At 42.4% G+C, this 27,122-nt stretch overlaps 1 protein-coding gene across 2 annotated transcripts; it reads left to right on the top strand.

The window, feature by feature from the left end:
* Positions 1-96: 96 nt before the first annotated feature.
* Positions 97-26,297, top strand: LOC134639962 (striatin-like). Of its 2 annotated transcripts, XM_063491496.1 has the most exons (17): positions 97-429; positions 12,454-12,557; positions 14,783-14,856; positions 16,699-16,777; positions 17,806-17,970; positions 18,137-18,272; positions 18,371-18,533; positions 19,288-19,398; positions 21,309-21,452; positions 21,565-21,701; positions 22,298-22,473; positions 22,960-23,007; positions 23,095-23,216; positions 23,309-23,476; positions 23,568-23,708; positions 24,221-24,409; positions 24,732-26,297. In XM_063491496.1, exons 1-17 carry the CDS (start codon positions 217-219, stop codon positions 24,899-24,901), a joined length of 2,340 nt encoding a protein of 779 aa, XP_063347566.1. In that variant the 5' UTR covers positions 97-216; the 3' UTR covers positions 24,902-26,297. The 2 variants fall into 2 exon arrangements, with proteins under 2 accessions (XP_063347566.1, XP_063347567.1); XM_063491497.1 differs by lacking the exon at positions 19,288-19,398.
* Positions 26,298-27,122: the final 825 nt, after the last annotated feature.

The raw sequence follows: 27,122 nt of genomic DNA, 5'->3' as shown, positions 1-27,122 counted from the left end.
GGGCAGTTCGGGTAAGCAAAACAAGCATCACCAGCTAACTCGCTGTAGGCGTGGCGTGTGTGGTGACGTCATTGGATGACAGCTAGCTGTCAGAAAGTGAGTTCATTCCCCCGAGCCGAGGAGACGGAACGCCGTCAATAGGTTTTTACCCTTCCGCTGGTATATAGTACATCCAGTCAGCGAGACAACGGACCAAGCTTTCCACCGAGCCCGGCCATGGATGAACAGGCGGGGCCCGGCGTGTTCTTCAACAATAATAACAACTCTATTTTACCCGGCGGTGGAAAAGGACCGCTGCCCGATGGCGACGCTGGGGAGGCGGCTAGGGCGCAGTACAGTATCCCGGGGATCTTGCACTTCCTGCAGCACGAATGGGCCCGTTTCGAAGTAGAAAGGGCACAATGGGAGGTGGAACGAGCCGAATTACAGGTAAAAAAAGCTGCATTTTTTTCTGTACACGACAACATATTAGCGGCATTACCAGGGCTGGCCTTTTCTAGTAACTTGCGTTGAGTTTGTGTGTTTGATTGTTCGGGCTAATGGTTAGCTTGCTAGCTGTAGTTCAGAGGCTAAACGAGCTGCAGCGCCCCTCTCAGCCAGCTGCACGACGACTGTTTGCGACCTATTTACTGTGGCGAAAACCACGAAACTTACCATCTACTTTTATAGTTTGATAAACTCGCTTTAGGCGTTTTCAACATGATAATATGTCAGTTTAAAACCAAGGTAATTGCTAGATTTAATGACAAAATAGTTCATGTGTAACGTAAACTATGGCTACTTGCTGTTTCGAGCTAAATCTATATCACCCTGTGTTTGTTTGAATCGTGCTTTATTCCCAGTCCCATTAAAAAAAAATGATGTGGAGAGATAATAGCAGGTTTCTTTTATGCTCTGATCTTTCGGGAGCTGCCAGTCCTGGCAGACGGCACACACCACACAAGAGAGTGCAGTAACTATGTCTTGTTTATGAATCTTATCGTAAGCTAGCTGCCATGTTAAAGCCACTCCTGATGCCTGAATTTAAAATACTGCACGGTGTGTCTCTTACAGATCGAACAGGTCTCTCTTGTAAATGAGTCACTGAGTCTCAGTGGGGCTACCTGTAAAAATAAAGGTTAAATTAAAAAAATAAATTAAAAAATTGTGTGTGGGGATATCTCCATGATTGGCAACCGGATAAATTATTCGCGGATTGTTTTACTTTCCTGCTTTGTTATATTTTATTTTAGGAGCAAAGCAGGTTTTTCGTCCCATGAACTATAATTTTGTTAATCTGCAAACCTGATGCAAGCTGGGATCTTTAGTGGTGAGTTTGCTTATACGAGGAATTGATGTCTGACAAAGTTCATCTTCTTGAGATTTCCAGTAAGACTAGAATTTGAATTTTCTCACTATGGATGCAGGTGAATAATTAACCCATGTTGACTATACTGGCTTCCAGGGGTAATGGTTATAATACACAAAGCCTTATTGGACTCCCCCCCCCCCCCCCCCCCTTTTTTTTTTTTTTTTTTTTTTTGTCTGTTTAAAATGATTTTGGGCTCTTTGTACCAGACTATTCTTTTTAACTAGGAGTTGAGAGGGCAGCTTATTGTAGATGTGCTCTTGTCACCGTACCTAATGTTTAAAAGATGTGTTTTTCTTTCCAATATTTTGACCTGGCTGTGGGGCGGCAGCTGCTGGATCCCAAACTGAACTTTCTGTCATTTTGCAGCAGGAAGCTCCATGGATTTACTGACCTCAGCTAACAAAGGGAGGAGAGGGAGACACGGCATTGTTTCTAAACTGGTGACGTACCCTCATCAGTGTAGTAGGGTTTCGAGTCATCAGCGTCATGCGGCACTTTGAGTCTGGCTGAGGTATTGAGCTTCCTGTGTGCTGTCATGAAGCAAGCTTATCAGCGAAGGAGCTGCAACAACTGCGGTGAAGCACAGAGAGGCTGCTGTACGGCTCTTTAGGTGGTTTATTTGTGGCGGCAAAAAGTGCGCGCTCAGTTTGAGTTCTTGTTTTTGTCATACGTAACGCCAGGCTGGTTAATCCTTTGAAAATCATTCTATCTGCACCAGACAATTGACAACTTTTGGCTTTGTCATGTTTGTGCTCTGATCCTTGTGGCACAGGATGTATCTGGTTAAAATGAATCCTCTAGTTTGTCTATTGTGAACATTGCTGTTAACCTTAATGTCTTTCAGTGGTAATATTTCACTATATTGGATTATAAACGATGACTAACATATTATAAATCTTCCACATGGAGAGTAACCTTGCTGTGCCCTTGAGGAACACCTACTTATTCCACAGATATACATAACGTTTTCCAATAGAGGGGCTTGATGGGTTAACTTTCAGGAAAAGAGGCACAGTGAGGAAGAAAGGATAGCAAGTCATTTAAATGAGCATAAATAGACATGTATGAATAATGAAAGGCTGTTGTGGACCTAGAGCCTTGATGGAAGATACCACGCAGCATCAACAGTGCATTTGTTTCTTCTCCACCTTATCCGACTGCAACATACCTCTCATAGTGTTCATCATCTTGTCTGCACAATGTCTTTCTTTTAGCTGTAGACTCAAATCTGATATGAAATCTTTACAAGTTTTGACAAGGTTGTACTTGTAGCGGTTTCACCACCCAGTAAATTCTCTCCTCTCAGGATTTCTTGTTTCTTTTTTTATTACTGGTGGTGTAGTCAATGAATGGCAGACAGTTGGAGCTGTGTTTTATGTCACTGTTTGGGAGGAAGGCAAACCCAGGGCTTGTACTGTAGGAATGTTGTCTGGCCAGCCTGTTAGGTCATGCTCAGAGCCACTCCTCTTTACTGGAGCTGCACAGAAACTGTTCTCCTCTACCCAACCTTTCCTGCTGCTGTACATCGTACATTCATGGTTTGACTACAGCAAAGTAATCATTGGTAAGAAGTGGACTGACTCAGTCTAGGTGATTTGTTGAGCTGGTGGTCATAGGTTACAGCTCTAGTTATTCTTTCGTATGTTATCTTGGCAATAACAGTCGATAACAATAACTCTGAATAATAATTATTTCATTTCTACTTAATAAATCTTTTTAAATTATGTACAAAAACTGGTGATTGTTACATTTTCCACCTTTCCTATTATCAGAGCAGCTGTAAAAATTCCCAAAGATACTCAATTTAGAGTTTATAATAGAAATACAGCAAATACATGCATTTGTTTAATTGCTGAGGATGCAGCTAACAACCAATGAACCTGCCTAAATGACTGGAAAGAATATCCACCACTTTTTCAGTGTAAATTCTTCAAATGTATAGTGATGGAGCTCAAGCGTCCTGTGCAGAAAACTGTAGCCACTGGAGTGGAAACGGGCGGCACCACGATATGCAAACGAGGACTGAAATGGTAACAAAATGCAGCTAGCTAGCTAAAAATATAATTTTCCACAATGTCAAAGGGTTATTTTAGCAGTGAAATCTAATGTTGCGTACACTAGGAAGTGTTTTGCTAAGGCAGTTGTGAGCAGAATGCATTTATCATAGTTTTCTGAGTTATCTCCATACCACAGAATGCTTGTTGTCAACCACAGAAACATGTTAAGATAAAATGTAACTTCTGATAGCCTAAAACTTGAATTTGGATATTGTCTAGTAATCTGATACACATATAGATGTAGAGTAGACAGGAAAGTGAGGAGGAATGATGGTCAGAAAACAGCCTAGGATGCTGCAACAAGGACTGGGTCACCTGCTCGACCAGTTGAGCTGTAGCGGCTCCCCCCAGTTTTCCTATTTTTCCTGTTAATCCAGTCCCTACAAGGGTTGGTGTCTAAGTTATAAAAGGTTATAAAAACCCGGAAGTGGATGATGCAAACAGATAGAATTAACCAGAAGACAGCTTGACTGTATCCAGTGTGAATAGGAGCCATGGATTGTGTCTATCAGTGTAAAGAGTTTATTGATATTATATACCATGGAAAAGAGTTGATTGATTTTTCTGTTCTTTAATTAATCAGTGGTCTGATAATTACTTTCCAGTTGAACGCCTGAACAGTCACTCGACTTGCCATTGGATCGGTCAGAGTAGCTTTATGTTGGCACTGAAACTAGAGGAGGGGTTTGCCTGTTTAGTTTAGCGGCATATGCCAGTTCATGTATAGTTTGTTTTTAATTTGAATGATAGAGAAGGGGACAGTAAACTGAACTGAACTGACCTTTGGTTATTTACCAAGATCTTTACATACAGTTTTCATATTGTAAGAATGATCTGTCATTTAGAAAGGAAAAAAAATCATATTCATATTGCTATATTGATTTAGCTCTCATCACCCTGCTGCGCTGATTACTGCTGATCTATTTCAGTTATGGTTGAATTTGAATCAAAATGACTTCCTGTACAGGCCATCCACTGTGCTCCCTTAGCTCTCCAGTTATGGGGAAATCCCTGCTCCGTGGAGTATCTCCTTGCCAGAAGTATTTGTCAGCAGCCATAATTTGACACCAGGAGAAGGTTGAAGGTGACACAGGGTGTTGGATGGCTTCATGTGGGTGCAGACTGAAACGTGGGCTGTCTTCACAGGATAGAAGCATCTCTTGTATTTCTGCACCAAACCATGAATAAGATTATTATGCGTCTCGTGCTATTTGATTACTTCACTCCGTGTGGACGGCAGCAGCCTAGAATTACCCTGCCTCCGGTAGATGACTTATTGCCGTGATGTTGTGTTTACTTTTACTAATGGCAAAACCTGAGGCATATTTAACTCAACGGTGCAGCAAAAAGAATGACCGAACTGTGCACAAACATATACACAAGCATGCCGTGGCATTCAAAAATTCAGAAATGGGAGTCACCGTCATTCCTGAGTCGATACTATGTCCACCCCCAAGCTGAAGCTATTTTTGCCCTCTCAGTGTGCGCCTCTGAGTGGGAAAGTACAAAAAGTACGTGCTTCCATCCAAGAATATGGTAGTATAAGTACTGGTTTCTCAATATCCTTGCCTTCTGAAACTGGCAGAGGAAATTTGGGCTCCCAAAGAAAAACTGTCCACATTTTTAAGATGTCACAGACTGAGGAGGCAGCTATCAACACCTGGTATGAAATATTCCCTTGTAATGTAATGAGTAGTTTAAAGGGGATTGTGTTTTTCCTGTGAAAGAGCCCGACGGGATCTGTGTTTATAACTAAAGCCCGGCCCTCTGAGCTTTGCTCCGCTGCCACCGTTGGACTGACACCAGAGCCCTTCTCTGTGCTGCAGAACCGCCTTGTCGGCTTGTTAATTCCCTTCTCCTTCCTCCATTCACACTTGCAGCCTTCATCTGCCTACGTGGGTGTGGGGGAGAGCTGCCCGGTTGTACCACAAAGTCGCCCGTCTCCTTTCGTGTTATTGTAAATTTGAGGTCAGCAGTTTGTCAGAGTTGTAAATTGGTGTACTCACCAGATCAAATTGCTGTTGTCTCGATGTAATGTGGTTGCAATGCGATGTAATCTGGTCTGTCATTTTGTCTTTTTTATTTGAAATGCTTCTCTCCATGTCTTCAAAACAAATTAGAGTAGCACTTTTCTTTAAACTTGTACTCATATTTTATCCACCAGTACATTTTGCATCATATTATAGTTTATATAAGAAATGATAATGCTGCATACGTCTGAAAATTAAGTCAAAACTGTGTCAAACTAGCTTTAAACCAAAGTAATATAGAAAACGGGGACGACACAGACCTTTCAGTCCCACAGGCTCTCTTTTCTTTTTAGTAACTCTGTCTTAAAATTGCCTGTTTCAGACTTTGAACATCATCACACTCTTCATCCTTGTTAAGCTGCTGTTTGTGCTGATCTCTGAATTTGAAGTACATGCAGTTCCACAAAGACAACACCTTAAAGCCGTACAACCTATTTGTCAGAGAAAATGCTGATGTTGGAAAAAAAAATGTAGCTTTTCGCCTGCATGTGTCCGTGTGTGCATGTGCACCGCGAGGCTTATGTAATATTAATGCAGAAACATGGGATGCAGCACCCTTGTCCTTAAGAAGCCCAACAAAAAAGGCTCGTGTTTGCACCCTCCGAGGTAGCACCGTGGCGTCGGCTCCACATGAGATTGATGATGGTTTAAGTGTAAAATGGAGCTCAAGTGAAAACGATGTGTTTTTGACTTGAAGCAGCCTCTGCCAGTTTGATTATTTGTCTTTTGATTTCTGGGTGTTGTACAAAAGGTGGGAGGCAAGAGATATTCCAAAAAAATAAGCAGAAATCTACACCACAGTTTGGACAGACTAACACTAAGCTGCTCATCAAAGCATTTCTGAGTCTGTACTCATGCACATGAGCTCTGAATTTGAAATATATGCAGTTTGTTTGCAGCCTTTTAAAAGGTGCTGTCTGACTGGAAGTGAGCGGGTGTGGAAAGAGCTGTCATAATGCAAACACTTAAGTTACCTTTGGTATGCTGAGTGGAGGAGGTGGCTAAAGGGTTGTGCAACTGGTGTTAGCATTAGGATAATAAAAAGGATACTTCAGCTAAACTCAACCTTATTGTACAACTGCAACAAAAGGACTTATAAAAGTTGCCTTTATATCTAAGCTGTGGTCGCTGTCCCTTTAATATATCTGTTCACAATTGTTTAATACACCCAATGTTGCAAATCAGTAAGCAGTGAGTTTGCTGTCTCTATGGCGCTGTTGATTTTCTTACTTGTGCATCAATGCAATACTGAGTTTTGAGTTCTCTGTACTTTTTTGTGCTGGGTTTGCAAAGACGATGCAAAAATGTGTTGTAATAATGACTGTGACCTTTACACTTTGCTTTACGTTGAAAGGGTACCAAATAATTCAGTGTGGTATCAGAAAGGTCTTAAACTTGGATACCTTTTAGTATAGTATAGCTATAGAATATTACATGAACTGAGGATTTGGCAAACATTGCAGGTTGGAGCAAATCCAACCAATAACATCTTGAGTCAGAATATCTGTGTTTTACACTTCAATATGAATAGTTTTCTGACAAAGTGTCCATGTAAACGAGAGGCTTGTTTCGAAACAGTAGGTGCAAATACCAAAGATTCATTCTTTTCCAGATGAACTGTTTTAGACACTGAGCTCACGTTTATCTGCTGTAGCCACGTTACATTAGCCCAACTCCTCTGTCCTGCTGCTTCTTCTGTTCTTTGGCTCCTTTCTTTCTTTTTTCTCCCCTCTTCCCTTTGGTACTTTTGTTATGGCATGCGTGGAATGTACTTGGCTAGTTATCGGGGCGGCCATCACGTTGCTCTCTGGTTTGTGGTGATGGTGAGAGTAAATCCGGTGTTCACTGAAAGAAAAGTTGTTTGAATTGTAAACGTGGGATTTACACCCCCCCCCCCCCCCCCCCCCCCCCCCCCCCCCCCGACCCCCACCTTCTCAGTCTGCGGCTGAAGGTTCTTTTGCATGTGGATACTCACGAAAATATGCATTAATATCCGGCAAATTTCTTTTTTCGTGTGATGAGCTCAGCCTTGCTGAAGGATTTTTCACACTGTTCACTGTTTTGATTAAATAGACTCATTGTTTTGCGGATGTCTTTGACTGTGACGCAGAACTAGTCTGGAAGAAAACATGTCTGGCATTCGCAAATCGTAGACTTGAAAGTCTTGTTTAATTATATTTTGTGGGAATGGGGTTGGCAGTCATCATACATTCATTGACTGAAAATGAAGTTGAAAGGCGGAAGAAGACATTTGACAGAATTGTTTTCCTTATGCTTCTGTTGTCTTTCATTCATTGCCAACACTGTGTGGTTAAGTAATCCACCTTTTAACTCTTGTCAGTATCATGCAAGTGTGGTAAGGTTAGAAATGAAGAAGCAAGACATTTTTCTTGTAAATGGTATGGCAGCCACATTTGACTGGCATCAAACTAAATGATACCGCAAGATTATAAAATCAGTATCTCCTTTAAATACTTTAAGAGAATAAAGTAGACCTGTATCTTAGATATATTTTCATATAGTAGTAGAGTAGCAGTGAAAGCTGCTACCTGTCCATGTTTCCTTATTTTACTAATTAAATTTAGAATAGATTTATTCAAAACAGAAGAGATTAATGCTAGCCAACCATCTTACCAGTGCTGCTTACCAGGACCTAGAGGTTAGTGGCTGTTGTTTATTTTCCTCTCTATCCTAGCATTAGCCTATCTCTTCTGCCTCCTTTTCCTGTCTCTGAAAAGCCCAGCGCTCTAGATGGATGCCCTATTCTACATGTCTCTTGCTCAGACACACTAAGGAGCCCTTATCCAGCAGCGCAATAATGCAGTCACTGTGAGGCTGGGAATTAAATGCTTCCTGTGTCTCTTTATGGCCAGAGTTGACTCATTGCATTCCTCCCAAGGTTAATGTTTGATGGAGAAGAGATGGCGAGCCAGAGATTCACAGAGCCGCACTCTTCTCTATCTCTGGCACGGCAGGACTCCAGGGGTCCCTGGGCCAGCGCTTCATGTGGATAAGGGAGTGAATGGACACTTGCTATCTCAAGCAGCACAGATGTACAGTTTCATCTGCGGTGGAACATTAGACAGTGAATTGAGCCGGAGTGAAATAACAGCCTTTGGAGTTGTTCTTACACTTTGTCATCGTTTTGGATCTGATAGGACTTCACTGTGTGGCCTTGCCTTTGCTGCCATTGTGGAAACAATTGAGCTGTTTTTCTCCACTGAAGCAGTCGTGACACATTTTAATTGAAATGTACTTTTTTGCTTCAGCAAATAAAGACCAGATTCACTCGATATGAGAGCCATTAAATGGAAAATAGCTCCAAAATTAGCTTAATGAAGTTGTAAGTGGACCCTTTTACTCGTTATCCAGTTTCAGTGCCCTGAAGCAGTGATCGCTACTGATACTTGGATTCGAGCCAGTCTAAACAGTATAACTTATTTTAAGAGCCAGCCAAGCTGTGATGATTTTCCTGATGCAGTAGTTTTCTAATTCCTTACTTGTGTCCTTTCTCATCCCATGATGATTTCTGTGTTTCTGTGCAAAAGCCCATTTATTAATAAGTCATCATTGACGCCACTCGTTTCCTTCTGTCATACCTACAAATCTGATCATCAGTCCACCTGCAGGGACAAATCTGTGTTTCATCTGATAAATAAGGGCTTACTGTCTCTTTTGTGATGTGTATGATTTGGACTTTACTGTAATTTTCTCTAGTCCTCTACACTCTATTATTTTACTTTCATCATGAACCTTTTTATGAGCCTGTTTTGTTCTTGGACAGCTCCATGTTTTTATTCTTGGACTCTACTAGAGTAGTTTTACGTGATTCACAGCATAAAATAATTTGTATTTAATTTATGCTGAAGCTTTGCGCATCTCCTCAGATCTTACTCTCTTTGAAAGAAGCCTTTTTTCCCCCTGTCCTTTATAACTACTTTCTTCTGATTTGCTGCCCTCTCACCTGGTTTTCCACCAGGTAATCAGTTGCTTCACAGCCCTGCCTCCTCCTGTTGTCCAAGTCTTAGCATGAATCTGATTGGAATGATAAGAGTGGACAACACAAACCCATACATGCATCAAAGGTTACAGCAGAGCATCACTGCTGAGAAAATCTTACACCCTTTACCTGCTCACATAACGGTGTGAAATTGTGTCTATAGCTCTTGTGTCTACGCTCTGAAATGTGGACTGAAATAGAAATCTTCTGCTGCCAGGGCATATTGAAGGTAACATAGCAAGTAAAATGTTATTCTGCAAGTATTTGTATATCATTTTCTGTCTCTCTTATGCATGCTTTGGAAGATTTAGTTGAGTTATAGAGCAGCTTAGCTGAGCAGTAAATATGGCCTTTGTCTTCACTGGAACTGCAATAACAAGTCATTCAGCTGAACATCAACACAAGACAAACACTTCAATGACATGACGTTACTAAAGCTTGCAGTTCTGACTCCTCAGCATCGCCCTTTAGATTGGGCATCCTCGTCTTTGAGCATTAGCCTAGCCAAAAATCCAGCTGTTCTCAGTTGACCTAAGACACTCTGAAGTAGCACCAGGTGTAACGTGTAGCCTCATCATTCTCTACACTGGCTATGCTGGATGCACATGCACCTGGATCCACCATAACAAGTAAAAATAAGTAAAAGTTTAATAGGTTTTTGTTTGTTTGTTTGTTTGTTTTTGTCCATCAACATCCATAGTGGCTCAAGGATGAGTAAAAGTTAATATTGTTGTTGTCAGTCCCGAATACATTAATACAGATGCAGCTATCGATCAATGCACATAAAACAAGCTGAATAAGGAACTGGAGACTGTGTAGATATAATGGTTAAAGTGGTATGAGGTAGAGTGGCTGCTTACCCAGCTTTCAGAAGCAAAGCATGTGTACACTATTATCACGTGACTGATCCTAGCTGAACTCTATGCTGTTTGCACTGTCAGACTGAGGACAAATACTCTAAGGTGTAATTGCACTTGCACAACAGCAGGCTGGTTTTGATGAGTTCATCTACAGATGACTGTGGTGATGGAGAGATGAAGGAAATGCTCATAATAATTCGAGGCAGATTGAAGTGCTGTCATGACTCATTGTTGCAGGCAACAGTAGCTGCAGCAGCGCTACTTGCTATCCATGTGAAACTGTGATACAACCCACTCAAACTCGCACCATCCTCTGCATGTAGAGTGAAATGCAGGGAAACAAGTTAATAGCCATCCCCTTAAGATGTGAGCTTGGATGTTTTTAGAGAGAATTGTCGTCTTCTTTTTGAAGTTAAACACAGGAGCAGTCAGACTTGTGCTCCTGCTTTCCATCTTTCTTTGCAACATATCAACCTTAATGATGCTGTTCAGGTTGTGTTAATGATTTTAAACATTGCTCTAGTTAATTTTGTCATCTCTTCCTAGCTACACAGAGGCACTTAAATCCCTTCTTGTGCTTCTTGTTTTTCTTGTGATCATTTAGCAACTGAGATGGATTCTACAGCAATTTTATTATAGCAGTGAAATGGAAACAGCGGCATTCTCATCCTCTCTGTAAACAGCACAGCCTTTGCACACTTTAGCAGCTTTTAAGAGTCATTTGCCCGGCTTGCTGTAACCTCATAATGTCCGATGGACTGTGTCTGTTTGGTTTATCTTTTACTTGGCTCCTGTGACTATATTTAGTGGAAGGCATATTTATAAGGATGTAATACACGCTTAACCAAAACGGGAATCTTTAAGCTGGGAAGAACGCATACTTTTTTCTTTTTTTTTTTTCAAGTGAAAACGTATGCTAATGTGCGTTTTCTTTGATCTAGACACGCATGGCATTATTACAGAACAAAACCAGAAGGAAGCGTCTGCTAATTTGGCTAAAACTCGGGGGGGGGGGGGGGGGGGGGGGGGGATACTGTAATTTTCTGTCTCTACAGGATCTGTGACTTTTTACAGCCTTTTCCCTGTGTTTAAAATGATTTTCATTCTCCAGCCTCACAATAATTGAGTTTGTTAAAACCACATAAAAACAATGCGGCTATCTAATAATAAAAGACTAGAAACCATCTTGTGATGGAATTACTTGAGCAGCAATCTCAATGAGTTCTCTAAATTAATCACCTAATTGTCTTCAAAAATATTGTGTATACCAGATGAAGACACATCAGGCTTGGGTCATCAAATCATCAGACTGAGGCTGGATTGTATTTTACCTTGAATTTCTTCTTAAATAAACCTCTGTGTTGTTTTGTGCCTGTATCTTGCGTGGTTTAAAGACTTTGCCCACAGACGGACACATAAACACCTGCCAAAGTCCTCTGATGATTCCTGCTAATGTCGGTGTCACCAGGAAAATATTTTGTCATGAGGACATGCATGGTGGACTCAAAAGGTGAAAACCATACCAGCTTTGCTTTAATGGATGAAAAGGCATAATAAGGTTCATAAAATACAACAATAGAGAGTAATTTTACCTCTTGATAATTCTTTTTCTTTTTCTTGTTTTTAAAAATTTCTTTACAAAGCAAAACACTTCACACTGGATTGTGTTTTTAGTGCCCTTGCTGCAGCTCATGTACTGTATGCTACACCGTGAGTTTTCGTCTACTGCTGTCATTGCGAGTGTGTATGTGTGCACACATGGCCTCGTGTGGTACCCGGCAATGTAATGTAACGCTGACTCAGACCGAGTGCGTCAACAGCTGTTGCCTGTTAGTGAAGAGAGACAGTGGCGTGGAGAGGGAGGGGGACGGTTGCCGCGTGGGGGGAGTGAGGAGGTTAGATTAAAATAGAATAGTACAGATAGGCTTTGTATTTCCCATCATGCCACACACATTGATTTGACATCATCCTATTTTAGTCTTGACAAAAGAAGTTGTTTTCAGATGTTGCCTCTGTGAGGCAACATCTGAAAATCTCTTTGACGTCGTTAACTAATATCTAAGATGCCAAAACCTGAGACGTCAGCTCTATTTATAAACGCAACCACTGTAAATCTCTCAGCTCTTTACTGACAATCCTATTTTTGTGTTTTCAGGCCCAAATCGCCTTCCTGCAGGGGGAAAGGAAAGGCCAGGAGAACTTGAAGAAAGACCTTGTCAGAAGGATCAAAATGCTCGAGTATGCGCTGAAGCAAGAGAGGTGAGTGCCCTACCTCCCACTGCTTCTGCAGCCCACCCACAGCACACACATACCTCAGCAAGTCTCCAACAAATGCAGTGTTTTCAGGTTTTATAATAAAAAAAAGTTCCTGCCACTGAGAGTCTTTTAAAGGGTACCGTAGCTGTGTCAGATTCTCACTGGTCAACAAAGCATCACGTTGGATTTGTTGATAAAGATTCGAACCGCTGTGTTTCAGCCATATGCCGTGTCGCCTGCTCAGCCACGGAGCTAAACTGATGCCTAAAGAGTAGTGGGCTTTCTTTTCCTTTTTTTTTTTTTTTAAAGAAGGCCCAATTTCCTCTTATTTTCTTTGTCCCAGTCTGATGTCTCAGCTGGTGTCAGCAGAAGCAGAGTGCCAGAGAGATTCCCCCGAGTCCAGCTGGTGTTATGTTTCCAGTTGAGAGCAAGTGTTGGCATGAACGCTTTGTATGCTGTCAGATGCTCATGGCTGCACCGTCCCCAGCAGGAGGACAGAATTGGAAGGAGAGAGGGGTCCTCTCTCTACCAAAGGCGAGGTCACCGTTGGCACGTTCTTTCTAAGACGAAAGGGCGATGCAGTAGTAGTAGTGGTGGTGGTGACAACACTTTGCATTTCCCTTTCTCTTTGAAGCATGGCTGCACACTGGAACAGAGATGTCAGTGATGTCTACACATCTCTATTAAAGTGTCTCTAAGCCACCGAGCACATTACCCAAGCGGGGCTTGAAGAATTAACTTTTTTAAACTGATAAAATAGGCCTCTGGATTTTTGTAAGTGTGATTTAGTGCATTCTTTATGTAGCCAGGCACTCGGATCACTGTCTCAGCAGCCACACAGGATGTATGTAACTGCTCTGTGGCTGACAGTCGAAGGCTCTGATTGTGTTTGAAACCTGTGAGCTGAAAAAGCATTGCTGAACCGAGACAGTGAGCAGAGTCCTCCCTGGATAAGTAAAGGTTAAACACAAGAAAGTGAAAACTGGGGTAGGTAACAAATGAAATGGCTGGCTGCAGGTATCATAATTAGATCTGGGAGCAGGGAGATTGTGTAGGCTAATGAGGGCCTTAACACAACTGAGTTAGACAGGTGTCAGAATGGGTTAGCACTTTCTCGTTCCTCCGGTCAGCTCAGAGGTTAGTTATATTTTGCCTCCATGCGCTCTGCGAGGAGCATCGTTCTGGGTTTGAGCGTCAGATCGTCTTCTGGCTGTTTGCAGCATGTATTTGTCTACTTTTCTCCAGTGAGATCACTACAGACGTTGCCTCTGGAGCAACACTTAACCCAGAATTGCTACCACTTTGCCTGGTTGCTAAGCAACCGGTCATGTCTCCGAGGGTATCTCAGAGCAATATCAGGAATGGCTTTCTGAATGTAGGATGTACCCAATTTAAAATGAATTAGATTTTGATGGGGGTTGCTTCACACCGCTCTCATGTGATGGTTCCTCTGCATCACAGGCATGAGTGGTTAGAAAGCTCTCCTTGTGTTGACTCTTTACCACTGTTGTGGATGCGTGCGAAGCCGCTGGAAGAAACTTCACGTCATTATTGCGAAAGCTGAATCACCTGAAACTGTGATGTCATCACTGTATGTCTAAACTGCATTAATGTTTATCCTTTTTGAACAGCAATTGGAAATGTCAAACAAATTAGGTTACAGATGCTGAAATTTTATTTAAAGGCTTGTAGAGTAAAAGGTTAATATGTCAGCTGGCATATATTATCCCCCACAGCTGAAAAAAAATTAGTCACTTGATTGTTTGTTAACAGAAAACTGATTAAGTCGGCTTTTTTTTGTGAAAAAAGACTCACAGATTTACTAGTTTCAGCTGCTCAAATGTGAATATTTACCTGTTGTCTTATTTTTCTCTAAACATTCAAATAATTTAATTTGAATATGTTCACTCGCATACAGGAGACTACGATGAGCCGATAAATGCTGGAAATTCGAGTTCAAAGCAGTCCTGTTTTCTATATTGTCAGAAATATGCTATTTAATGATTCGGTACATACTGTCTTACGTTCCTATTACAAGTGTGCCTCTTGTTTAAGCTAACCGGTCTGTGAGAAGTAGAGCAAGTTGCAGCTGCGCCGACTTTGGGAGCTTATTATGCAAATATTGTGCATAATGAGTTTTTTAAATAGCTTTTTCGGGCCGTTTCTGATCAATCCTGTTTACTTATTTGTCTGTGTCCCCCTTTTTTCTTTCTCTCTTTTACTCCCAGAGCCAAGTACCACAAGTTAAAATATGGGACAGAGTTAAACCAAGGTGACATGAAGCCTCCAAGCTACGACTCGGGTAAGTCCATGGAGACCCAAACGGCCAGCTCCACCTCCTCACACTAAATCACTGCGATTGTTGAGTTCACATACCTCTGGTGACAGGGTGGTTACGCATGCGAAGCTCCTGCGATCGTGTTGAATCTTGTTTGTCTCGATAGATCTGTTCAGAAGTTCCTAAATAGTGAAAGATTACGTTTCGTTGCCATAGTACAAATATTTCATTCTAGAGCATTTAGAGGTTTTTCATAGAAACCAGTCCCTGAGAAATGGTTAGGATTATTCAGGGTGACAGTGACATTGTTTCTGGAAAACCGATTTCCAGAAACAATGTAATTGGAGCTGAAACAGTAAATCAGTAATGAGTTTTTCAAACAGCACAAGTATTACCTTGCCATAGCCTCACAGCTGCGAGAATGTGCTCCTTTTCCTGTTAACTTATTTCTTAATCTGCTTGGTAAGCTGTAATGAAAATGACTGCTTTTCTTTAATGCTGTGAGAACAACAAACAATCAAAACAGAAACAGTCCACACGATGAAAGCTACTAGTGTTGAAGTGAGGGGTGCAAGTCCCTCTCAGCTCAACATAGATAAGAAGTCCTTAAGAGCGTAGAAATGTGAAAATGTAGCCATTTATAGTTCAACCTGCTGATGGAAAGCAGCTACACGGTTGTTGGAAAATGAGCTCGATGCTTGGGAACGTACATCTAAGAATTCAGGGAAATGCAACCAAATCTCTTTGCATGACTAAATCCCACCAAAACCAAGTTAGAAAAATTCGCACAAATTAATCTTTGATGCTGGGCATCAGTTCTCCATCTCTAGCGTGTTTTCCTTTACCTTATTTAACAGTAGCATCACTCTGAAATCTGCACGCTACCTGTTTCTTGTTATATTATTACAGTTTAATTGGCCTCTCATGTTTGGGTCCACTGCCATCGTTAAGTCAGATTGGGACATTTCATCTCCTCTCTCCTCATCTCTATTCATGAGGGCTCTTCAAAGCACCCGAGCCCTTGAAGTGTTGATGAATGAGGGGAGGTGAAGGGGAGAGGTGTTGGTTGATGGGGGCGGGGGGGAGTGAGAGACGAGAAGTGGGAGGTGTTGCTGGTGTGGTGGCACACCTGCCCGCTCATCACCCTCTTGAATTAGGCATGACCCAGTTTTTAAGGCACCCTCATCTCTCTGCCCTGCCAATTCCACCCTGCATCGCACATAAATACACACACTCTCCCACCCAGTCTAAACCTCATTAACACGTCTCTGTGCTCCATGCAAAATTCCCAGCTGACTCGCCAACGGACTGTTGACTTAAAGTATCAAAGTGAGCTTTGAAAACCTTCATTGTTTGTCATAGAAAGACAGAGCGCATTGGGCTGGATGCTGGAAGCACCAGCACACGTTGTTGATCTTTCTAGTATGTCACGAGACGGGTGGAGCAGAGATGAGTCGTTTCAGCGGCGTTAGAATTCATCACACCACATCAAATGTGTTGCTTTAACATCAAGGAAAAAGCTGGTGATAGTGAGTTTTTGAAAATCCATTTTAAAGTCAAAGCAGCATCAAAATCCAGTTTGTCAAATGAACAAAAACAAGAGTTAAAGGATGTAAATATTTGTATTAAAGCTGTTTTGTTTTGTTTGTTTATTTTATTAATAAATCAACTCTTTTTCACTGGAATGATTCAAAGAGAAACGATACTCTTTTCTCTATAAGTGTATTTAACTTTTTATGGACTGAAAGAAACTGAGTACGTGTGTGTATGGTTGCTGTGATTTAGGAATGTCTTGGTCGTGTTTACAGAGTGGAAATAATGTCTGTTTGTGCTGCCCTGATTTGTGTCCTACTCGTCTCTCTCCAGACGAGGCCAATGAGAACGAGACTTCTGGATCGCTCAACAATCAGCTGTCCTGGAAACAAGGCCGTCAGCTCCTCAGACAGTGAGTGCACGCGCTTTTAAACCTCGATCGAAAAAACGGTCTTCAACCCAGAAACCTACTAAACTCGCTAAAATTAACTGCACTGAAATTGACGTCTTCTGTTGAGAACTGAAATGTCCAAATCACTGGAATGGTGTGCTTCCAAGCTTATTAATTGCTTAATCATTGCTGGAGGCACTTTTTTTCCCTGGCAGTTGCACATTGCAAATCAGTTACGTCAAACTCATGACAGCCTTTCCCTGAGTCACATGCACACCTTTTTTCTGCTGTTTCTACACTGTGTTCAAACTCGGAACCGAGAAAACTGAAAACCTTTTGTAGAAACACACAGAATGGGACCAATAAGCAGAAAGCATTGGTTTGAATCAAGTCTAATCAATTTCCAACCTCTAGTTACATTTCGCTGAAATATTTGTCCCTTGTGTCAGTCTACTTACTATGGGCCAAAAAAGAAAGTGTGGGAAAGGGCTCCCTCACATGGCCAGCAGCCATCATTACCTGCTCTGTGTGTTTCCTTTCCTCTGGTGCACCCAGCACGCTCAAGAGTGTGGTTATCCTATCATCCTGTTCTCTAGTCTGTCATTGTAAATAAACCAGACTCCAGCCTTTATCCCAGACACCATCAGGCAGCCTCACACATCATCTGCCCCAACAATGCCGCCTGATGATGCAGCCAATTTATTCACGAGTCCGTGTCATGGGACAGATCAATAATGTGCTAAAACACCCCTCCCTTTCAGTCAGTCGCCCGCTCAAACTGCTAAAGCTTCTTCTGCGTCCCCACAGGGTAGGTGTAATATCTGATGAGTAGCTTGTCATGGTGAGACTGTTGACTGTTAGAGGACATTTTTAACAGCGAGAAGTGCTTTTGTGTCTTTCATAGTGAGGTCAAGACAGTAAATGTAACGCAGCCGGGTTAATTTATCTTTCTTTGCATCACTGCAGGACTTTACTGCTACACAAATATTACTTAAAAACTTGGGGGAAACCATATGCATCCATATTTAGAATCTCTTACTTTGTTCCAGGTACCTACAGGAGGTGGGCTACACAGACACCATCTTAGATGTAAAGTCCCAGCGAGTCCGAGCACTGCTAGGACTAGCCGGGGATGGCGCTGGAAGGACAGGTGAACGCACGAGCACCGAGCCTTTGGTCAACGGGACAGACGCAACAACAAAGGGCACCAGAGGGTGAGCATACACCCTTTAAGGGTGTCTAAACACTCCTTGTATATCACAGAATGACTGAAAATGAAAGTCAAATAAAGCTAATATGATAATGGAATTGAAAGGCTTGCTTTAAAAGCATAGTTAGTGCAGCTGTGTGTTTAATGCATGAATCATTCTCACTCAACAGGAAAACGGAGCTCTCTGACACCAGCGCTGTACTGGAAGCCTTCAAGTTCATTGAGAATGCAGCTGCTGAGTTCAGTGATGAAGACGAGGAAGAGGAGAGCGAGGGGAAAGACAGGACTAACGTGGAATCGAGGACGGTAAGAAACCAGTCGACCTTCCCACCTTCTGTTCTCACGTGTTTTTGCAGAAGTTGTTACTATACTATTAACAATGGCCGGCAATGATTTCCCTGCAGATCATGAGGAAGAAGCCCGCATCGTCTACGTCGCCCGCCAGTATGGACACCACTGAGGACCCTGACACAGAGGAGGTGATGAAGGGGTTCGACTTCCTGTCTAGTCCTGACGAGATGGACACCTCACCAGAGACTAGAGGCACCGGAGACGGCACAGACTGGGGTGAGTCACACGTTAATCACCAACAGATCAGAGTTTGGAGTGGATGACACTATTAGCCAGACACTATAGATACAATTAGAGTAGTTATGATATCAAAATGTTTCTTTTTTGTATTATCTGTGAGTAAATGTAAAGATCTTGTTTTCCTGTTCCTCTAGTTTTCAGTTTGGTGACCGTTCATGGAGTACTTGTCATTCACATATCATGCTGTGGTCATTAGTCATGATGTTGGGAGTTTATGTTTAATCATAGTTTCTTATCCTTTCCACTGTGTGTTCCCATAGCCAGCCAACCTGTGACCACAATGTGCATCCCACTCCTGTGTGTGTTTTCCCGGTGTATCTCACTGATCAAACAAATTGGGCTTAATGTCATGCTGAGGTGTTTTCTTTGACTCTGACCACAGATCTTAGTGTTGAGTCATCTGTAAACCTAAAGTCAGTACACTAGACTCTGTATGGGATGTTTTTTTGGTCAGATTTAGCACTGAGAACCCGCCACATGACATTAACAACCCTGCCATTACTTTCACATAGACTGGAAAAGAAATCGTGAACAGATTAAAAGAGATGCCTGAAAATGCTGCTCCCAGTTATGTAATGTCAAAGATGCTCACCTCAGACCTTAAAGACCTTCTGCTCTCCTGAGGGAAGCCTCCAGGAGAGCATGAGCCTTGGCCCTGCGAGGCAAATCGGGCCTCGGCCAGGCCAGTTCCTCAACAGCCTCTCGGTCTGGTTTTGTTCTCCCTGTGTAGAAAAGGACGAGCAAGGTCCCATTTCTGAGGCCTGGGACGTGGACCCGGGCCTGATAACCAAACTCAAGGAGCAGTACAAAAAGGAGCGCAAGGGGAAAAAGGGGGTGAAGAGTAAGTCCTGTCGGGCGATGCTGCCTCCCTCCCTCTCCTCTCTTTGTAGAGCCTGACTTTTCCTGAGCTAAGCCAAAAAGCCTAAAATCAAAACCAAAATTTCATTTCCGTCTCTGGCTGCTCCTCATTTTCATTTATCTTTTTGTCTCTCGTCTTCCTCGTCTTTTCAAACTGATGTCTCTTCTGTCTTCTGGTGATCATTTTCCTGTCCAAACACATTGTTATGCTCAATGCATGTTTATCCCATTTAAGCATTTTTTTTTTTTTTAACTGTATAGCCATATTCATCTTCTCCTCTACATTGTCAAATATAAGATTAATGAGTTAGCCGTGACGATAGGTCCATCTGTGTCCCATCTGGGCCAGCAATAGTATCCTCAGTCATCTGTTTCTGTATCTTCTCCAGTCATAATAACATAATTCTCACCATCTTTACCCTCATCTGTCAGCCATGTTGATGCAACAGTAACGAGTAATTTTGCCGCTGCCATAAATTGATGGCAATTAAACGCTATTTTTTCAGTGACTCATTAAAGTGACTCAGCTGAATACTACAGCTCTCATAATGGCAGCCCACTTCAGACCCATTCAGCCACTGAGAGCTCTTAGATTTCACACTTGTTTTGAGACCCACGCTCTGCTTTCCTGCTGTTGTGATTGAATCATGAGATCAACAACAAGTTTGCTTCACTTTCTTCTGCTCTTGACTGTAACACCACTTTACACAGTTGGCTTTTTCCCCCTTTGTTTTTTTTCTTCCTGTTCTGTGTTGGAGCTTTATCACTTTGGTGCCTGTGTGGAGGAGATCATCTGGCACTTTAAGAAGTAGTTTGACATTTGGGGGGGGGGGGGGGAATATTTCTACTGGGCTGAGAATTCAGTTGTACGATCAATATACTCTGTTATCCATCTGTTGGATATAAGCAGCGTAACAGCTGCCCTTCCTCTACGGTAATGTAAGGAAACCGAGCTACATCCGCCTCTGAAGCTAATTAGTCTGTTATGTTTTGTTAGTTTGACCCATTCAGAAACCATTATATGAAAACAACAGGTAAGAGTCAACAGAGCTTTCCTCCCATTTGCAATCTTTTTAATATAAACAGATATCTGCATATTCATTATTGACCATCTGGTTTGAGCAGGCTCCGGTTGCTCGCAGAACATGTGTTGAAACAAAAGAGGGATTACATTTAGCTCTAGCTGTTTATTGCCTTTTTGTTTATTCCAGAAACCCTGAAAAATGGGCTCAATTCCCAAATGAATAGACAAGCCCATGGCCTGCTGAAACCTCATATATACAATGTATAACATATTTTACACCCGGTATAAAGGCAAATTGATTGGAAGATAAAGTCCACTTCCATGTTTGCGTGTCGTACACATCCCCAGGGACTACCTCAAGTCTCTGCAGGTTCCCTGGCAGCTGCCCTGAGCTCAACTATTTCCCTTCTTTCCGGACTGTATGCTAAGCTAAGCTGATGCCTGCAGTCTTGCTTTCTGTCACAGGGAGATTTTTAAAACAGTCAAATGACTTACTTGAACAATCAGGTTTAATTCTGTTAGGAAATGCGTGCAGCCCTGTAGTCCTGCACAGTAAACACTACATATTCATTTATCACGCCTCAAAACGCAGCTCTATCTGAAGTTACCCTCTCCACACAGCACACCCTTTGGTGATGAATGCGCCTCAGCAACTTCTCTTTTTCTCATTTTACGAGGTTCTGGTGGCTTCTCTTCATTTTCCTTCCTTTACAATCAGAGTTAATAATTTATTTTCTTGCCTTTTAATGCTGCCTTCCTTCCATCTTTATCTGCATTCTTTCTTTCAGCCTGTAGTTGCAGCTTTTTGACAAAATATTTTTATATGTGTGCGTTTTTTGGTTTAACTCTTAACCTGACTTGCTAAACAGGGCCCAACCGATCCAAGCTGCAGGACATGCTGGCTAACCTTCGAGATGCAGAGGACTTATCCCACATCCAGCCTGCACCCGCCCCTCAATCCCGGCCCAACGTACCCCGATTCAACGAGCACGATGCAAACCGAACGGATGAAGGTGCTCCAGAAAAAATACCAGCAGGATGTAGAAGTCAAACAATAGATCAGATAAAATTGCCCACAAAGTTATCGGGGTTGCATGTTTATTTAATTGTTTGTTCTTTTCCCAGTTGAGTCGCTGACCTTCCCGCCCACCTCAGGGAAGGCTTTCATAATGAGCACGGACGAGGCCATGGAGAGTGAGCTGGGCCTGGGGGAGCTGGCTGGACTCACTGTGGCCAACGAGGCCGACAGTCTCGCCTACGATGTGAGTAGGAAAACGCAGAACTCATTCAAAGACTCACAGGACAACTTCTTCAGAGAAAACTACTTCCTTATGTTAGCTTATGTGCCATCCTGCTTTCCTTCTCTGATCTCAATAACATTGTCTAAGTCACAGGGGAAAAAACACATCAAAAAGCTATTTTTACAAACTGCTGCCATCAAAATGTAATAAAGATAACAAGATCTTTTTAGATCACATTTACTGCAATAATATAAGTCACATGGCTCCAAAAGCACGGCAGAAATAGTTATAACATGTTTTTTTTGTTTTGTTAAGATGGGCTGATGTGTATTTTATGCAAAAAAGGATGTTTATCAAAGTACAGAAAAATTAACAAAGATGTCGTTAAGTTATTTTCATGACAAGCAGTATATAAAATAGTGACTTTTATGCTACCTTTGAGGGTTTTTTTTAATTTTTTTTTTTTTTTTATAAATCTATAAAACTGTTACTTTGTTGCTAATAAATAAACAAAATCCTTCACATCCAACTGTGGCTCTGCTCTGAGCTGCTGCTTATACTTTATGAAGCTGTTCATTCTGCTGATTGGATGCTGAGTTCTGCTGTCTTCTCTTCAGATTGGAAACAACAAAGACGCCATGAGAAAAACATGGAACCCCAAATTCACTCTGAGGAGTCATTTTGATGGGATTCGGGCTCTGACCTTCCATCCCGTGGAGCCCGTCCTCATCACTGCTTCAGAAGACCACACGCTCAAGATGTGGAACCTCCAAAAGACAGCTCCTGCCAAAAAGTACGAATGCCTTTACTCAGACATCACCTCATCCTTGGTTTTTGTTTTTTAATAATTAAACGTACAGACGCTCTGAGCTCAGTGTGTCGTGCTGCAGCAGCAGAGCGACGCTGATTAAAGAGAAAAGCTCGTCTGTTTGACTGGAAGCCCGTAAGGAGTGAGCTTGTCTCTGTTGTCGTGCCGTCACATGATACAGTCACAGGAAACCGATCCCATGTGTGACAAAGAGCTGACGACACTGCTTCACAAGACTCGTTATTGCCGTGTCACAACTCCGCAGCCCACACACAGTCTGGTAGTGATTTGGATTTTAGGAAGCTGAAGTCATTTTTAAGGGGAACGGTTACTGTGAATAAGGCAATTAAACAGTGTGATGTCAGCTCAGTGGTGCAACGGCACATGAAAGCATTTAATCAAGTCTTTGACATTTATTCTCTGCTGGTTAGTTCTGTATGTTATAATAAAATGCAAATTGCTTGTCTGCAGAAGTACGTCTTTAGATGTGGAACCGATCTACACTTTCAGGGCTCACAGGTAAAAAAACAACAAAAACAAAACACAGCATGAATAAAACTTTGTGTTAGTGCTGGTTTAATAGATGATTCATGATTTAAACCACAGGGGTGCTGTACTGAGTGTGGCGATGAGCAGTACAGGGGAGCAGTGTTTCAGCGGCGGTGTCGACGGGACTATTCAGTGCTGGAACACCCCCAATCCCAACATCGACCCCTACGACTCATACGGTAACAGCCTTGTGGGGTTTGTTGTAATTTGAGGGTTTTCTAATCAGATCACGATGTCTGAATGGAGTTCTTCTTTATTATTTCTCTCACAGATCCATCTGTGCTGCGAGGAGCCCTGAGCGGACACACTGACTCTGTTTGGGGTTTGGTGTACAGCAGCGCACACCAGCGCCTCCTCTCCTGCTCCGCGGATGGGACGGTGAGACTGTGGGACGCCAACACCACCTCGCCCGCCCTCGCGGTATTCAACGAAAACAAAAGTACTGACTTTACTCGTCTTGCTTATCCTCATTTTTCAGCATTTTGTCAACTGAGCAGGTAAAATAAGCATTTGTGTTTTTCCTGTACCAGAGCTGGGAATTCCCTCCTCAGTAGACCTGGTATGCAGCGATCCAGCTCATCTGGTCACATCTTTCACAAACGGGCAGATCGGCCTCTTCAACATGGAGACCCGTCAGCTGGTTCTCAGTCTGGAGTCCAATTTGGAGCCAGGTAGGTTTGGAGCTGTTGGTCACTAACACACCAACACTAGCACAGTGTGATAGAGGTGGAGGAAAAACCTTAAAAGCTTATCACCAGTAAAGGTTTTCAGGGGTTGAAGCTATTTTTAAAGACATGTTAAGGCCATAATAAAGGCTCTTTACTAACATCTAGTGGTGGCTGAAGGGAATAAAACACTGCTGTTGCTTATTGCCGATTTCCAAACTAGTTTAATTTTAGAAAGATCTGGAGATAGATGTTAATGTTTAGTTGTTGTAATATCTGTTTTACAACACTAAATATGCATTTCAGCATCAAAAAAACTTATGTGAGGTCTACCAAACTAAAATTGTATTGTACATGTGCATTTAAATCCATAATTTAGATTTATGCCAAGAACCCTGATTTGTAAATTTTCTGAAAGATTTTTTTTTATTTTTCCCCCCTGACCGATCATCCCTTTAGTTATTCTGCGTCTCATCGCTGCTGTTTTAAAGTCCATTGTGCTCATCTGTTTTCAACAGGCACTCCCTCTCACATCAACAAGGTCCTCAGCCATCCCACTCTACCCATCACCATCACTGCGCAGGAGGACAGACACATCAAGTTCTTTGACAACAACAGTGGGAAGCTGATTCACTCCATGGTGGCCCATCTGGATGCTGTCACCAGCTTAGCAGTGGACCCTAATGGACTTTATCTTATGTCAGGCAGTAAGTACCTTTTGAATCTCCCTATCCTAGATTTAATTTACCAAAACTAACATTTTCTGGTTTACTAGGTGGATTTGCCCAACAGTGTGTTGGCTGAATTTACTTGGAAACATTTTACATGCGTCTGAAGTTAGAAGAAAATATACAGTGTTTAGAATTCTCAAAATATTCACCAAATTTCACCAAATTTCCCCTTGTGGGACAATTAAAGGATTATTCTATATAACACTGTTATGGGTTACTTATAACAGTGTTCATAAAGCTGTTCATACTCGCGCAAATTCAGTTCTGCAGCTCTTCTCACTCGTCATCTCCTCCACAGGTCACGACTGCTCTATCCGTCTGTGGAACCTGGAGAGTAAAACCTGCATCCAGGAGTTCACGGCTCACAGAAAGAAGTTTGAGGAATCGATCCACGATGTGGCGTTCCATCCGTCAAAATGCTACATTGCTAGTGCTGGAGCAGATGCTCTCGCCAAGGTGTTTGTATGACGCGGAGCTGCGTCTCCCCCCACAGCCCCGCTCTCTGACTCATCTTCCCATGATCAGGGACCAATGGCGACACAGCAGAGGAAGGACCTTCAGGCAGGGATCCAGTCCCACCTCACCCAGCCCACTGGTCTCCTGTCGGACTTGCAGACTATGTAGCCACTAGCCGGGCTGTGACTGTCCATAGAAAGGGTCAGCAGGGAGGCCAGTCGGGAGGGGAACTGCCCTTCTGGTCCCCCGTCTACCATCCAGGCAGGCCTGGGTGTGACCGGCCACAGCGCCCCTGCATACAGACTCAAATTTAACCTCCAAAGCTCGGAGGCTCAGGACAAGTGTTAGAGCGTGAAGTGGAGAAATGAAGTCTCAAGCCCCTTCTTCTTCTGCCCACGTGGTTTCACGCTCACCCCAGATCCCTCAGACCCTCGACCTTCCCTCTGAGACAAAACCAGGTCCGGGCCCTTTACTCCAAGTCAGGTTTTGTGTTGTTGTGTTCCAGAAACGTGGGGTACCGAAGGTCCGTTGGAGCTGTCACGGAAGCCTCTCACTTCCTCTTTGTCTGCTTCCCAGACTGACTCTGCTTGCTGGCCTGCCTTTATTTTCCTTTTTAAAAACACGTATTGACAAATGTGCCTTTGCTTTAAAAAGGTCTTGAAAACGTTATTTTAACAAGCTTGTTTTCGGGGAACAGGGAGGGAGGGGGATGGCGGCGAATCGGAGCTGGTTGTCACAAAGTTGTTGATTTTAACATTGGATGTAAAATTACAAATGCTTATAATAAACAAAATATATATTCAGTCTTAAAATTTACTGTGCAGCGTGAGTTTGAGTGCTCCTTTTTGATAAGTGTGGTTGGGGAATCAGTTTTGTGCTTTTCAAAGCTGGTAGAGTGATAAAAACCATTAATTATATTGCCTGTTTGTTAGATTCAAGTAATTGTACACTTCAGAAGTAAGATTACCAACATATGTGTCCAAAGTAAACCATCTTGGTTATATAATTACAATTCAAACTTGGTTCTAGATGTCAACGTTAGGCATAATTAACTGATTTTTGGCCAGTTTGCTCATGTTTGAAGTGAATGGCTTGTACTGTATGTAATTTTCCCCAGTCGTGTGGACATGCTTAACTACAATGTGATGTATCATGTCCAGATATTTACAGTAGTCCAGTGTTTAGCAGGAAATTAGTGCAGTACTTTAGGACTATTTGAAATGAGTTGACCATCCGACACCAAGGGAAGAGAAATGTCCTGCAATTCCAGTTTACTGTAAACTGAGGAGGGTAATAAGAAGAGTTACGATGTTGTACGAGTAGAGTACAGCTTCAAATGAGCCATTTTCTCAGTCACTGGTTTGTATATGAAAGTATGTTCAAAATAAAACCTGCTGTAAAATGTTAATTTGGCTGAGGCTCGTCTTTTTGCAGACTTTTTTTTTTCTCTCCCCCGAGCCATCCAAGACAGCTTCCATGGACCCACAGTTATCCTGTGGGCTTCAACTTGAGCCTCAATTTTTACTTTATACTATACGGTTTTATTTAAAGCAGGCTTGGATTTCTTTTGCACTGAAGGAAAAACCTAAAAGTGATAAATCTCAAGCAGTTTAATGGCCTCACATTAAACTCTAGCATACTTGGGTATATAGTAGAGCTCCTAATTGACTCTGACTACAAGGTGCTCTGGTCCTGTGCGTGCAAAACAACCACAGTTCATCACCCCGCCTCCACCGTGCTTGACACTTGGTGTGAAGTGCTGATTGAGATTTTTACCAACTGTGTTTTTTTTGGTTGACTCTGCAGAATTTTGAAAACCCAAGCCGTGCTGCCACATTCTTTTCAGAAGAGAAGAGGCATGCTCCTGGCAACCCTTACATACAAACAACCAATACTCGTCCTGCTGTTTTCTAATCATACTGTCAGGAACGTTAACATTTAACATGCTAACTGAGGCCTGTAGAGCCTGACATAAAGCTTCTTTGGCAGTTTCTCTCTGACCCTGGGGTGAATTTGTTGAGACATCCAATTCTGGGAAGATTGACAGCTTTACACAACATGCCTCATTCACACCCACTCATGCAAACACTTTTTTCCTTACACCTAAGTGTTTTCTATCTAGTAGTCACACACATTCACAGTATGATGAATGGATTGGAGAGCAATTTGGGATACTGTGGCATGCAAACGAGAGCAGGCAGGGATCGAACCACCAAACTTCTAATTAGCAGAA

The sequence above is a fragment of the Pelmatolapia mariae genome, linkage group LG13 (assembly GCF_036321145.2).
Source record: "Pelmatolapia mariae isolate MD_Pm_ZW linkage group LG13, Pm_UMD_F_2, whole genome shotgun sequence".
Lineage (NCBI taxonomy): Eukaryota > Metazoa > Chordata > Actinopteri > Cichliformes > Cichlidae > Pelmatolapia > Pelmatolapia mariae.
The sequence above is the reverse complement of the archived record's forward strand: the minus strand, read 5'-3'. Positions and strand labels throughout refer to the sequence as shown.

What these genes read in the sequence shown, in the direction of transcription:
- LOC134639962 (XM_063491496.1), top strand. Translation starts at nt 217, where the DNA reads ATGGATGAACAGGCGGGGCCCGGCGTGTTCTTCAACAATAATAACAAC. An exon ending in GGCCGTCAGCTCCTCAGACA is followed by an intron (nt 16,778 to 17,805) that starts GTGAGTGCACGC and finishes ACTTTGTTCCAG; the next exon opens with GTACCTACAGGAGGTGGGCT. An exon ending in CGGAGACGGCACAGACTGGG is followed by an intron (nt 18,534 to 19,287) that starts GTGAGTCACACG and finishes CTCCCTGTGTAG; the next exon opens with AAAAGGACGAGCAAGGTCCC.